The 14,804-nt window shown below is 54.6% G+C and overlaps 1 protein-coding gene across 1 annotated transcript; it reads left to right on the top strand.

Annotated features, from left to right (window-relative positions):
• The first annotated feature begins 3,969 nt into the window (after window positions 1-3,969).
• ACRBP (acrosin binding protein) lies at window positions 3,970-14,517 on the top strand. Its single transcript, XM_058825557.1, is given in 10 exon segments — window positions 3,970-4,019; window positions 4,021-4,364; window positions 6,953-7,047; window positions 7,161-7,263; window positions 7,468-7,744; window positions 13,009-13,141; window positions 13,296-13,475; window positions 13,573-13,740; window positions 13,816-13,902; window positions 14,392-14,517. Coding segments are annotated over 10 exon segments (1,563 nt in total).
• Window positions 14,518-14,804: the final 287 nt, after the last annotated feature.

Raw genomic sequence — 14,804 nt, 5'->3', positions numbered from 1 at the left:
GAGCTGCTCATGGCCTCCTCCCCAAGCAGCCTGCTGGTCAACTTCTAGCAGCACACATTCACATCCAGCTGGCTTTGGGAGCATTCTTCTATCATCTCTGCTCACATTTCAAGCTATTTAAGACACATGCTTTCTGGGGATGCTGCTTGACAAGCCACTGGAACTCGCAGCTGATCTTTGTGGCCTCCATCTTTGTGTGGTTTTGAGCTGGCCAGACATTGCTCCCTGCCCCAAACCCCCATTTTAACTCACTGTGCTGACACAAGGCCTGTGAGCCACAGTCCTGGAGTTTCCAAGAGGTTTTCAGTCATTGTAGTGCTGCTGGTGCTTGTGGTGGAACATGCAGCACGGAAAATGCTGAGAAACATTTTGTATTTGAGACAACAACAAGGAAGAGGAGCTCCTCTGCTGAAGGGGGGGGGTCCCTCACAAGCCAGACAGGCTCTTACAAAGCTCAGGGCTGACATGCAGCTGGATAGCAACATGGAAAACACCCCTCCAGGGAGTTCTTGTCCCGCTGTTCCAGCTCCCTGTGCTGTCTCAGGCCCTCCGTGGGCCTGGGGGTGACATCTGTGTCCCCCAGCCCGCCCGGTCCCAGCTGGCACAGGAACACCGCTGCAGGAAACTCTGCTGTGTGGCAGCCCTGAAAACAAGGGTGCAAATCTGCTCCACTGCAAAAATCACACAGCTTGCAATGCATCACTGAGGGCACAGCCCTGAAGGTGCCAAGTGAGCCCTCAGAAATCAGAAAATGCTGCAATTGGCATCACCCCCGCATTGCTGACAGCTGTAATTGCTCGATGCAGCAGTGGGGAGTAGACTTCCCTCAGCCTGCAGCATTGATGTATCGGGTACAAGGTGCTGCTGCTCCTCCCCTCCTGCTCCCTCCCCCAGAGATGACTTTGGTTTTGCAAAGATGTGAAGTGCAGGTGCCCACAGCCAGCTGGCACACACCTCATCCAGCAGCACAGCGGTGCCTCCTGCTCCCGCAGCCTCCCAGCCCTGCTGGGCGCATGCCAGAGGCTCACTGACTTCTACGGAGTCCACTTGTGGGCTTGGAGTTTTCTGAAGGATTCTGACAACCTGAACCAAGTCCAGGATGTGCCACAGTGCATGAGAAGTGCTGGGTAGCCAACATTCCTCACATCTGTGCCCAGCTTTCCAAATAAACAGCAGCTCCCCACAGGCACTGCTACCAGAGCAGCAGCCAAGGGACATTCCTTTGGCAGGCCCCCCTTCTTTTGCATTCATTCTTCTTTCCTGTTCTTAAGAAAATAAATGTCTTGCTGGCACATGAGGACACAGGCAGCGTAACTAGGACCTGTCAGACATCAATAACACTGTGTGGCATTGCCCAGACAAGTTTTGGGTGCCCCATCCCTGGCACTGTTCATGGCCAGGCTGGATGGAGCCCTGAGTAACCTGTTCTAGTGGGAGGTGTCCATGCCCATGGCACGGGGGTTGGAATGGGATGATCTTTAAGGTCCCTTCCAACCCACACCATTCTATGATTCTATGATTCTGTGACATGCCCCATCAGTGTGCTTTCCTTAGTCCCACATTACCATCTGTCACTGAGGTCAGCACTGAACTTCTTTCTCAAACAGGGTGACAGAGCTCAGCCTTGGCTGTTTCATTGCAGAGAAGTGGAGGTGATTAACAGAGCTAGGGAGCTGAAGGCCCTGCAATTGTCTAAAATCAGCTAATAAGAATATGTCTCAAGCTAAGTAATGGGACACTAGGAACTGCCAAAAATATGCAATCTCCAGCAGTGTTGCCTGTTTTAATATGGGTAGCAAGATCTAGCTGGAAAAACTCTCCTGATCATTGCTTTTCTAAAGAGCTGCAAAAACATTCAAAATTCAGAGTGCTGTTTATAAATGGTCAGGCTTCAAGGCTCTCAGAAACGCTGCTTTCCAACAAGACACCTCAGAGCAAACCCCAGCTCGTCTCCTGCCAGGCCCCGCTGATCGCACACGCCTCTTTACCAGACTGCATAAAAGTGATGTGAGCTGTCACCCTGCTATCTCGAATGGTCACAGGGCAGGGCAGGCGGTGTGCCAGCCCCGCAGGGCGGCTGTAAACTCTGCCCGCTCTGCCCGCAGCTCCTCCTCGGCCCCGCCGGAGCCGCTCCGCACAGCCGGGGTGGCAGGGTGGCAGGGGTGGCAGGGGTGACAGGGGTGGCAGGGGTGACAGGGGTGGCAGGGTGGCAGGGGTGGCAGAGGTGACAGGGGTGGCAGGGGTGACAGGGGTGGCAGGGTGGCAGGGGTGGCAGGGGTGACAGGGGTGGCAGGGGTGGCAGGGGTGACAGGGTGACAGGGGTGACAGGGTGACAGGGCTGGCAGGGGTGGCAGGGGTGACAGGGGTGGCAGGGGTGGCAGGCGGTGCCAGCCCGTCTTCTGCTGACGCCGGCACTTCCCGGAGCTGCCGTGCCCGGCGTTTTGCTGCCCGCTGCTCACCCGTGCGGCTGCGGCCGTGTCTCTCTCTCCCCGGGGAGCAGGAGGTGCCCCCGCTCCGCAACCCGCGGGGCCAGCCCAGGGATGCGGGGTCCGTGCCCTGCTCCGGGTGTCCCGGCATTCGGAAACGGGTAGGGGTGTGAGTCTGCCCCAGAGCCAGGCCTTGGGGCTCTGGTGGTGCCTAAACCCTTTTTGCCGGCAGCAATCTTCCTGCTTTTTCCTGGGAAGGCTTTACTGGGAACAGAGAGGGGCTCAGGGCCCCTGTGCCAGAAGCAGAGGGAGACCAGCTGAACTGCCCGGGAGTTCAGAAACTGGGAGAGATCAAGCCAGCTTCCCACCATACCCTGAACAAGCTGGCGCTGGGACACTCCTGGGAAGGCACGGGGTGCTTCCCAAAGCCCTGCAGATGGAACAGATGCTGCCTCCTTTCCCCCACATAAAACAATTTGGGGTTTAAGGTACCGCACAGGTACCATTTAGGGACCACTTTTGGGGTGCCCTCAGCCTCAAGTTAGCCTGGCCAGGCCCCAGACTCTGTTGCGGGTCGTTCCCAGCCGCCGCCGTGTCCCCAAACAGAGGGAGAAGCTCCCAGCTTGGCTCCCGCTCCTCCCTGTCCCCACGAGCCTGGCGTGTCCCTCCCTGCGAGTGGCCGCGTCCCCGAGCCCGGCTGCCGCCCGCAGCCCCTCCCCAGTCCCGGCGCTGCCCGGGTCCGGTGTCCGGTTCCGATTGCGGTGCCGCGGCCCGGGAATGGTTCCACCGTTGCCAAGGGCAGAACCCGAGCGCTCGGAGCCCCCGGCCCTGCCCTGCGCGGGGTGAGTGATCCCGCCTGGCCGCCGAGCAGCTCCATGATGCTGAAGCGTGTGGCACACACCAAGTGGCTCCTCTGGCTGCTGAGTAAGTGACCGCCCTTGCCGGGCCACCTCCGAGCCCCCGATCTGCTGCTGCCTCACAGGCCCGCCCCACCCGGGCCCCGGCCATGCCCGCCCCAGCTCTGCCCGCTCTGGAGGCTCTTCCAGGAACTGGGGTGGGGACAGAGCACAGTGCGGAGGCAGCAGGAGAGGGGGACCAGCCGGAGGCGAAGAGGGGAGGGAGGAGATGGAGGGATGTCCCCCTGCACAGGGATGTGCCCTTAGCGTGGTGCTACAGAGGGCAGGGGAGCCACCACCGCTGTGGGTGCCTCTGCAGGCGGGGGCTTTTCAGGGGAGAAATAAAAAAGCACATCAACAACCCCCCCCCCCCAAAAAAAAAAACCCAACACACAAACAACAACAACAAAAAACCAAAACAAAAAAAAACAAACAAAAAAAAAAAACCGCAAACACACACACATACACATAAAAAGGAAACCAAAATAAAAACACTTCCCCACACAACCCTCCCCACCCCGTCCAAACCAAGCTCACAATAAAATCTGACTTTTAAAGTCTTTTAGGGTTTTTTTCCTTCCTTTTTACTCTTCCCCCCCCCTTTTCCCGGGGGGGCCGGTTACCCCAGCACCCCGTAGGCAGGGTTGATGGAGGCAGACTTCAGGCCAGCATCTGCAGTGCTTGTCCCAGCACTCTGTGCCAGCGGGCAGGAGCCGGCCAACCTGCCAGCTGCTCCTTCACCTCCACCCCCTTGTCCCCACCGAGGACAGCCCATCCCATCCCATCCCATCCCATCCCAGCCCATCCCGGTGTGTTTGTCCCGCAGGCACGGCGCTGGCCCTGGCGGCGGGCGCGGCGGCGGCGCCGGTGCCGGCGGTGCCGGGCAGCCCGCTGTCGGACCGGGAGTACGAGAAGTTCTTCGCCAGGCTGCACCCGCCCTGGCAGGCCAACATGTTCTGCCTGCTGCGGCAGGCGTACGGCTGCCTGAGCCCCAGCATCCTGCGCCTGGACCGCGCCGAGAACCACGGAGAGATCCCCAAAGGTAAGGGCAGCGCCCACCCCGGAGCACACGGACGCAGCTGGAGCGGCCTGGATGCTCCTCTGCCCCAAAATGCCGCAAGGCACTGGGAATGGGATGGGCTGGTTTGGGCTCTGTGGCCCAAAGAGCAGCTTGGAACAGAACTGCTCCAGAACCAGAGCACAGCGGGGTTTGTGGCCGCTCTGAGCATCCCTTTCAGTGCTGTACCACTTTCCTGGAGGAAAAACACCTTTTCCCAAAGGCCAGCCCTAACCTCCTAAGCAGGAATTTCATGGTTCCTCCCCCCTGCTCCATGTGTTGTCTGGCACCACCAAAAAGGGTTTGTCCTCCTGTAGGTTTCCTTCAAGCCCTTGTGGGCTGCTGTGAGTGCTCCTCTTCACCCAGCTGAGCAAGCACAGCTGTCCCAGCCTCTCTTCACAGGTCATGCAAAGCCAAGGGAGCCACAGGCACTTGGGTGGCCCTTCCTTTCTGCCCACCTCTGTTGGTGGGGTGGCAGGAGGAGAAAGTGGCCACAGTTTTCTCAAGCTCAGTGTAACTCCTCATCTCCTACCAGCTCCTCCCAGCTTCATCAGAGGGTTAATGCAGAATCTTGGCTCGTGGGCTCTCATAGGTCTTTAAGAAAACTTGAGATGATAAGCTGCCTTTTTAAGTGTTTAACATTTCAGGAGCCAAGAAACATCCCAGTTCAGAAAGCACCATAGCAACAGCACCCTTCAGATCTCTGCAGTCATATTTTCCCTGCACCCCTGCATCAGAGAATTTAAATGGTATAATTATATCTGTGCAGCTGAAAAACTTGGGACTACTTCTGTTGTATTTTTCTTCAGAGGAAAAAAAAATAGGAGCAATTTTCTCATAAAAAAATATGTCTTTATATTTAGATGTGAACGTCAATGAGCTGAATGATCAGCCAACTGTGCTTATTTGGACTGCAGCTTGAGGGCAACTATTTCTTGCTGGTTTCTGCAGCTGTGTTGGGGGAACGAGTCCCACCCCACATCACCAGACCCAGGGATGGGCCCTGTGCTCCTCACTCACTTTTGGGCACCTGCAATCCACTGTGCCCTGGTGCTTTGTGCACCCAGGCTCTGTCCCTGGTTCCTCTCCTCTTGGTGCCCAATTCCCCAGCACTGCTCTTTGTCATGTCCAGCCACACTCCCACTGCTGCTGCCTTCAGCAGAGACTCAGTTCTCCAGAACAGAAGCATCTGAAAATGCCAGAAGATGGGACAGTTCTGCAGGTTGCCCTCTTTACCTTCTCTTCTCCCATCCCTCAGCCTCACACACCTATCCAGCAGAATTTATTACCCTTTGTGTTACCTTTTTTCCCAGTTTGGAGAGTATTTTGGCACGCTTCAGCCAGGCTGAGAGGTGGAACAGATGTGGCAGAGTGTGTATTCTCTCATGTTTAGCCTCTGTTGTCCTCACAGGGCTGTGGCAGTGCTGCCTACACCCAGATATCCATGAGCATTGGCTGTGCCCGTTCAGGTGCGCTGCTGAGGGAGGCAGTCACCTTGTGCTTTAAACAAGCTGGAGTGCTCCCTGCAATACCCTGTGCTTTGAACAAGGCATGGGGTGGGGTTCTGGAGTTTTCCCTACAAGATGGGTGTTTTTCTGGGCTGGGATCCTGGTGTGTGTCTGAAATTCTGCTTTTGATGGTGCAGCTGTGTGCTGAGCACAAGAAGGGAGCACAGGGTGAAGGATGGTGCACAAGCAGTACCAGGGGAGCAATTTCACTGCTAATGCCCTTCCTCTCAGCAGCACTCCTCTGCTCTCACAGGGCTGGCTGTGCCAGACAGGCCATGCACTCCTAGAGCAGAGGGAGCACAAAACCACCCAATTCTTCAGGGTTTCCTGCTCTCCTGCACACCCTTGGCTTTCCTGCAATGGCTGCAAGAGCAGCAGCTCTGGGGTCAGTGTGCTGGCAGTGCTGGTCAAGACTGCAGTTTATGTGTGTACAGGCACAGGCATCCTGGCCCTGTGGACCCTCCTCCATCCCCTACAAGGCTGGAATCAATGTCAAATTATATTGCCCTGAGGAATTTGTCTCCTCTGGAGCCATCTGCCTGGAGGAGCTGTTGCAGCCCCATCCCTGACCCAACAAGACCAGGCTGGATGGGTCTTTGAGCAACCTGGTCCTGTGGAAGGGGTCCCTTGCCCATGGCAGGGAACTTGGAACTTGATGGTCTATAAGGACCCTTCCAAACCAAACCATTGTCTGATTCTCTGGTGCTCCCAGGCCCGATCTGGTCATCTTTTTAACCTATTATATCACCACTTGCCTTTTTTCTCTTTTTCAAACTCAGCAAGGACTAACGACAGAAGCATCAGATGCTGGAAACAGGAAGTTTGTGTCTCTGTCATAGGGAAAATACCTGTGTGAAAAAGGGCAGAAGGACAAAGGGAACCCTCAGGGGGCTAGAGGGAGAAGGGATGTGGTGCCTGGAATGGGAGCTCCAACAGCCCAGGGCTGTGATCTCCACCTCAGGGCACACAGCTTGGACTTTCCCTGCACCCACCAGCTGCCATATGAGAGGGTCCCCATCTCCTGCTGCACCCAGGCCTGCCTCCATCCCACATCTCTGTCTCTAGGGCCAGTCTGCTCTCAGTTTCCAGAGGTGGCGGAGTTCCAGACCTTCTGCCAGTTCGCCCAGTACCGCTGCCTCAAACAGCAGTTCTTCATCAAGGTGAGGAGCGGGCTGTGGCACGGCTGGGGGGAGCATCTCCTGGCAAACGGGAGGGTGAGGAGGAAGGGAGGATAACCGGTGAGAGTCGTGTTTCCCCTCTCCCCTGCACGCAGCGAGTCTCATGTGCGAGCGAGTCCCTCGCCAGCCCCTCCCCGGTTGAGCCCTCCAGCCCGGTGCAGCCCTCGCTGGAGAGCAGAGCCTCCCCTGTCACACCAGGTACGGCTGCCGAGCTGTGCGGGGCTGCCCCGCTGCCCTGCTGGGCTCCTGCGGCTGCTCGGCACCCCTGCAGCTTTCTGTCCCTCCTCCAAAGCCGCCCCGGGCCGCTCCATCCCTCTGTGTCCCCGCTCAGGAGCAGGCTCTCCGGGCCCCTGCTGCAGGACAGCACGGCACACCCTCTCAAGTTCTCTCCTGCCCTGTTAGCTCAGGAACCGTGGCCCATGAAGCCCCCCACAGCCACGCCAGAGGTGCCCACGCCCTGGCAGAGGAACAGGACCGTGCACACACCAAACCTCTGGGCTGCCACCTCACCCTCCAGGACGGAATCCCCCGACGAACAAAACCTGAGAAAAAGCATCTGGCAGCTGATCCATTCGGCCCTCTCCTTGGATGCCTCCTTGGACAACAAGGCCTCCTCTTGGAACTCCACCAGCTCAGGCCCAGGATACTCATCAGAGCAGGGTACTCCCCCCCGAGGCAGGTGAGGGGCACTCTGTCCTTTCTGGGTACCTCACACCACCCGTGCAGGGCTGTGCTCCTGCACACCAGGCAGCAGCCCCAGGGCATCCATGTCCCTGCTCAGAGCAGCTGGTGAGGGTGGGCAAATGTTCTGGAGCAAGCTGTCACATCCAGAGCAGGAATGTTCCTGGGGAGCCCCCAGGCACCCCTTGCTCCAGCACAAAGTGAGCAGGGAGAGGGTGATCCAGCACTGTTAGTGCCTGAAAATGGCACTGTCCTTGCATCCTGAGCAGAGTGAGTTTAGTCTGGGCCTGAGCTGCAGGCAGGGCTTTGTGCCATGCCTGTTTCCCCCCATTGTGGCCATCTGCACTGTGCAATCACCTCTACACTCATCCTCCCCCAAACACGTGTCCCAGGAGTCTGGGTGATGTGCAGAAACAGCATCCTTGCACACACAGGTCCTTGGGATGTGTCTCACTGTGCTCCTTGCCTCTCGGTGTGCAAGGCAAAGCAGATGTTTCTCAAAGCAGCCTGGCCTGAGAAGCCCTCCCAGGAGTGCTCTGTCCTCACCCAAGGGAGCTTCAGCAGCCCTGGGCCAGGAAACAGCCGGCAGCTGTGCTGGGCTCCTTCTCCTGGAGCACGTGCACCTCTGTGCACTCTGGATGCGTGCCCAGCTCTTCCTGGGGTGTTCCTGGTTCCCCATTCTGTGCACTCTGGATGTGTGCCCAGCTCTTCCTGGGGTGCTCCTGGTTCCCCATTCTGTGCACTCTGGATGTGTGCCCAGCTCTTCCTGGGGTGTTCCTGGTTCCCCATTCTGGTTTTGGAGGCAGCACCACGGCAGTTCAGCACAGGGCCCTGCCCCAGGCCAGCTTTTCACATGTGCAGCCCTTTCACACACCCTCCTCAGCTCCTCTGGCCTACAGATGTGTGAGGAGCTCATGGAGCACATTGAGCTCTTCTCAGCTGGTCTGCCAGGATCTGTTTGCCTCTGTCCTCAGGTACCTGGGGCTGGGGACAGAGAAAAGACCTGCAAAAGGATATTATGCTTTCACTCAAAGTCACTTTTTGATCCTTTGGTACCTTGTGGCTGAGGACCATTTGCTTTGAATGACATTCAAATATTATTTTGCTTACTAAGAGGAAAAAAAAAAAGGTGTCTAGATGTGGTTTTCATGGAGAAGTCATTTTGGTTTCGTGCTCTTGCAGGCCAGAGATGTTCCTGTAAGTGCACAGATTTCGTGCCTCATTGCACATCTGTGGTTTCTCTTGAGCAGGCTGCACACCACTGCCTCAGTGCAGCCAGAGATTCACTTCTGCATGTAAAGCTGAACTGCATCGTGTTGTTAAAGCCGTAACGGTCTCCTTGCAAGCCTCTAACACGTGTCATCCTCCCTCCTAATATCACAGGAGGCTTTCACAGCCTGGAAAAAGTTTTCCTGGTGTATGTGCTCTCAGGCAAAATGGTGTTTCATTGAGGATTTCATTCTCCCTGCATCTGAAACTGAGCCTTGCTGTGACTGAGCTCTGTTGGGATTACTGGGGGACTGCTGTGATGGCAGATGACACTCGCTGCTCTGCTGCAGAGCTTCTCAAAGCCACTAATGCTAACTGTGTGTCTGTGACTGGCAGCCGAGCCCATCAATCATGCTAAGCAAGGCTTAAAGCCCCACTGAAGGATAAAAAGGCGAGATAGACCCTGCCTGTCAGCTTTGCAGCTCGCAGCATCCCGCCTCCTCTCACGGGGACTTCAAAGCATGACCTAAAAAAGGGGCAGAATGCCTGGAGGCACTTCCATTCCAGCAAGGGGAGCAGTGCTGGGTGGGCCTGGTCATTGTGCACAGGTGCCATTAAGCGTCTGGTTTTACACAAGGTGGGCAGGGCTGTGATGAGCACAGATCCCAGAGCTGCATGTCTTCCCAAGGGTCTTATGCCCAGCAGGACATCCATCCTTCTTATCCATCCCCTGTGGCTTGTGGCAGCTGCTCTGGCCGCTATTGCAGTTTCAGAGTGCCTGATGAGGCCAGCTGTGATCTTTAGAGGGGGACAGGGCAGGGGTAGTAACACAAGAAGAATCTGCAGCACTTTCCTGTGGTCTTTCTGGTAGCAGTGAATCATTCATTGCGCAGGAAGGGGAAATGAAAATTATGGCACCTATTTGTTATTTTTAGTCCTTATTGTGCTTTCTGCCTTATTTCCTAGTATTTCCTCTCCTCAGAATTACCTCTAAACTGTGATTCAGTCTTGCAACAAGCTAAAGAGAGCTCTGCAGCCCTTATCTTGTAAAGCCCATGCAACTCTCATTTTCTGCAGCAGCTTTCAGTGTCCCTTCGAAACAGGACCATGTTCCAGCTCTGGGCGCACTACCCAGTGATGGGATTCAGCATTTGGGTACATGGAAAGACATCAGCCTCCCTTCTCTGCTTTTTTGTTTGCAGGAAGAATTGCATTTGCCCTTTTCCCCAGAGCTTCCCGTGTTGTGTCATTTGTCAGCTACAACCCCTGCATCCCTTTCAGCACCACAGCTGTCCTGGATCCAGATCTTATTCTGTTGGTATTCACAGGTGGATGCTCACCTGTGGTTCGCATGAGCCCAGCTTCTCAACAAGGCTGCTCCGAGCCCTCTCAGAATCCCAGAACTGTTAGGGCTGGAGGTCATTCTGTCCAACCCCTTGCCAAGGAAGGGTGACCTGGAGCAGGTGACACAGGACACTGTCCAGGTGGGTTTTGATTGTCTTTAGAGGGAGACTCCATCACCTCCCTGGACAGCCTGTTCCAGTGTTCTGTCACCCTCAATATAAAGAAGTTCTTCCTGATGTTGAGGTGGAACTCTTTGTGTTTTAGTTTATGGCCACTTCTCATCCTGTGGCCAGGAACCACTGAAGAAAGTCTGACACCATCCTCTTGACACCCATCCTTGAGATACTTGTGTGCATTGGGAGATACACACACTCCTGGTGACTCCCCTCCTCCTCCTGCTGCTGTACTCCTCCAAACAGTCCTTGTGGTGCTTATCTACTTCAGCCCCAGAGGCTTTCATTTTAAGGCCAGACCCTTCATTAAAAATACCATCCCCAGGAAAAAAAAAAAGAACAAAACCTCTCTTTGAATTATCATCACCCATAACCAGGCCTGGCATGCAGTCAAAGATCTTTTTTCTCTTTCTGAAGCTGTTAAGAGTGACTTTTTCATAACTGGTTTTAGTTTCCTGCAGCAAGCCCCCCAAATCAGAATTTACCAGGTGCTGGAAAGCTGCTGTTCTCTCCTTATCTCCTTTTCTGCTCGCCTCAGGTGCTCCCTGCACCTCAGCCAGCCAGTATCAGGCAGGCTCAGCAGCCGAAAGCTAATGGCCCAAATCCTTGTCATTACGCGGCGGGAGAGGCGGGTGCTGCTCACCAGCACTCCTCAGAGATACCACTGAAGCAGGCTCTGCGTGTCCTTCCACATCCTGAGATGCTCAAGTATGATAAGCTGCTACCTGAAGTTCTCTCTTTTGCCTTGGATCAACTACTGATCTCGGCCCACAGGTTCTTCTTAATCCTGCTTTGGGTTTTTTCCACGTTCCCTTTGGATCTTTGCCTCACAGTACCTGTTAGGCTTTTTCCAGGGCCGTGGTTAGGACAATAACATGCAGAGGTGCTAATCTGGGGAGGGATTTGCATTAGGAACTCACTTGAGATAGAGCCATCCCTTTCCCTGAAGCATGGTGAAACCTCTGTGCATCCACAAACAGCTCAGCAGCATGTCAGCGAGAGGAGAGAACCAGCAGCAGTGCTGTTATACTCACCCAGAGGTGGTAAATCAGCTCATAAATTTGCAACTGTGAGGCCAGAAAACCTCACAGCAGAGATGGAGAGCAGAGATAGAGGTGGAAAAGAATGTGACAGAGAGCACAGCAGAATTTCTTGGTAAACTTAGGCAGTGTGGCACAACTCAGTTTTCTGTGAAGCTCATCATTTTTAACATTCAGGTCTAGGAATTGCCCTGCTCAGCACAGGACATGAAGTCATGTCTGGTGAGCCCCAAAGAAAACAACAGTGCTATGTGGTTGAGCCACAGGCTCCTCTCCTAATAGAAGTTTGGGATATCTTTTTGAAGTCTCTGAGCTGTGGAGGAAGCACCCATCAGCTGGTCCCATGCTAAACACCCTTGGTGTCAGGAAGATGTAGTTTGCTTCTGGTTTGAATGGACCATGCTCCAGATTCCAGTCACCAAAAGTCATTTGGTTTGAATGGATCTTACCCCAAATTCCAGTCACTCTTCCACCTGCTGACAAGGAGAGCTTTCCAGCTGAAGCCCTCCTCGGTAGAAGGGCTGGCTGACTGAGTGGGAACCCACTGGTTTCTTTGCTTATCTGAGGGATGCTTTCCTACCTTCTACCTCTAGGTGAAACTTTTCCAGGCCTTAGGAAATCTCGTCTTCATGACCTTCCTTCACGTTCTCTACCTCTTCTTAATTTTTTTTAATGCTAATCTGCAGGTCTCCATGAAGTTTCAAATATTCTCAGGAAAACTTGTCCACACATGTTAGCCCGTGCATGCATTTTAAGAGCATTTTAATATAAGCAGTTGCTGCTCTTCTTTACTCTCTGTCAGATCAAAGTTTGTTTATTTATCACTGGCTTTGTCTCCAGACACAAGAGGCAAATATCTAATGAGCATGTTTACCTCTTCTGCATCATTGATGATGATTGAAACCAACCATCCCTGTCTGCTAACAGTTCTGTACCATGTTTACAAATTCCATTGTTCCTAAGAGATGCCAAATATTCTCATTGCTCTGATCCCATTGTCCTTATATTTTCTACTTTTAGCTACCCATGTCAGTTTGGATGAACAGTAAATTCATGGTTAACAAGTTTTTCCCCCTTTCTGTCAAATACTTGGGAGGGAGGCTTAATATGTGACATCCCCAGACCCAAGTGGGGCTGCCCAACGTTCAACACCCAGCAGACATCTAACAAACATCTCCTCACTGTGCACTCAGATGGATGAAATTATGCAGCAGCTGCTGCAGGGGCCCTGGGAAAGCTCTTTGAGCTGTGCCCCTCATCCAGTGCCTCTCACATGCCCCCAAATGCACAGCAACCCCCCTGCAGCCTCTGTGTCACACAGGCACGTGCAGACCCTGCAGAGAGCCCCATTCTTCTGTGCAGTTTAGCCAAGAGCCCAAGGTTTCTTTGGGAAGGGATTTTTTACTTTGTTTTGGGGTTGTTTTCAGTTTCTAACTAAAGATGCATCTCTTCAGCTTGTGGCAAGGAATGACTCCCTCCTTCCCTTTCTCTGTCAGCCTTCTAGCCCTGCGGAACGATGAGGCAGTGCTGGTCCTGTGCTACGCAGTGCTGGAGGGAAATTGCCTCTCATCAATGATCACCACGGCCTGGAAGGAGATGGAAAAAAGAGTCCTTGGGTTCGGAGACTCGGTAAAGACACCAGTGTCCACCTCTGGCTCCCACTGTGCACAGGCCACCTCCTGAGAGAAGCTGACCTGGCTGGCCAGGGCGGCAGGAACATGGGAATTCCTCAGCCTCCTCTGTGGTGAGGGTCTCAGTGTCCTTTTCCCCCCTGACTCCCCAGGTGTGTGATAACCTCGGGCGGCACCACACGGACCTGTGCCCCGACTGCGCCTTCTGCTCGCTGAAGAGGGAGCAGTGCCAGAACATCGAGAGCCTGAACCGCGTGCCCTGCGACTCGGGCGCCTTCTCCCCCTACATCAACCCCGAGATCTCTGCCCAGCACGGCTACATTCAGGCCCAGGTACCAAGCCAGCTCTGCCTCCTGCTGCTCTCTTCCTGGACTGCGAGCTGGGGAGGGGCAGAAAGAAGCATGGCTCACTTTATCCCACCCTTTGCAGTCCATGTCCTCACAGAGCCTGAGTGATGACAACATGAACTTTCTGAGAGGGATGAGGATGGAGTACTGGTGCAGCAGGATGGCCATCTATGGCTGTAACGACCCTGCTGTGACCCTCTGGCTGAAGGCAGAGTATGAAACCTTCCCAGACATGGATAGCTCAGGAAAGGTGGGTGACCATCAGTGGATGCTCCCATCCCTCCTTCTCCTCTTCTTTCTCTGACCTCCATTCCCTTGTCACCAGATCTGTGACTCGAGTGGGGTTCAGCACCCCAACTTCTGCATGTTCAAGAGCTACCAGTGCCTCCTGAACAGCATCTACAACGAGAGGGTGAGAAGCAGCTATGCTGCCTTTTGCACAATCTTCTCCTCCATGGCTGGCCCCTCCACAGTCTGCCCCAAGCCCCTGCTGGCCTCAGTGGCCCACTGCTTTTCCTTCTAGGAGGACACAATGGGGTGTGCTTGGGGGAGGTGGGGAGACAAACAGTGGCCCAGCACAACTGGGGTGTCATTGCTGGGTGGGATTTGCACGGGTGATGTGAGAGATGATATCCCTTCATATCTCTGAAGGGCAGGATCTCCTCCATCTGCTAAGCAGTAGCAAAACCCCAAATCACCAGAGCAGGACAGAGGACGGGCCTGTATCCTAGCAAACACACAGTGCAGCTGTCAGTTCAGCTGGTCCCCCCCCCCCCCCCTTCCCCCTGGTGCCCTCATCATGCCAGCCTCCAGGTGCCATCCACCACGGAGGTGTCTTTCCCTGGGGAAGGAAGGGCAGTGGCAGCAGCCCTACAAACCCAGGCTCTCCTTGGTTCTCCAGGTGGTTCGTGTGAAGTGCAGCCGTAACATGACCTACCGGGTGCTGAGTGCCAGGGAGGGAGAAAAGGAGGTGCAGCTGTGGCAAGAGAGGTTCCAAAGCCTCACCAGGAAGCAACCACAAAAATGATTAAAGTTTGTAAAGACCTTCAACATAGTCAAGGCCTATGACCAAATACCACCATGCCCTCTAAACCATATCACAAAGTGCCACAACCACTTGTTATTTGAACACTTCCAGGGCTGGTGATCCCACCACTTCCCTGGGGAGCCTGTTCCAATGCCTGACCACCCTTTCAATGAAGAAATTTTTTCCTAATATCTGCCTGAACCTCCCCTGGTGCAGCTTGGAGCTATTTCCTCTTGTCCTATCACTGGTTTCCTGGGAGAAGAGACCAACTCCCACCTGGCTGCAGC

Source organism: Ammospiza caudacuta, chromosome 2 (genome assembly GCF_027887145.1).
Source record: "Ammospiza caudacuta isolate bAmmCau1 chromosome 2, bAmmCau1.pri, whole genome shotgun sequence".
In the NCBI taxonomy this organism is placed as follows: Eukaryota; Metazoa; Chordata; class Aves; order Passeriformes; family Passerellidae; genus Ammospiza; species Ammospiza caudacuta.
The sequence above is the reverse complement of the archived record's forward strand: the minus strand, read 5'-3'. Positions and strand labels throughout refer to the sequence as shown.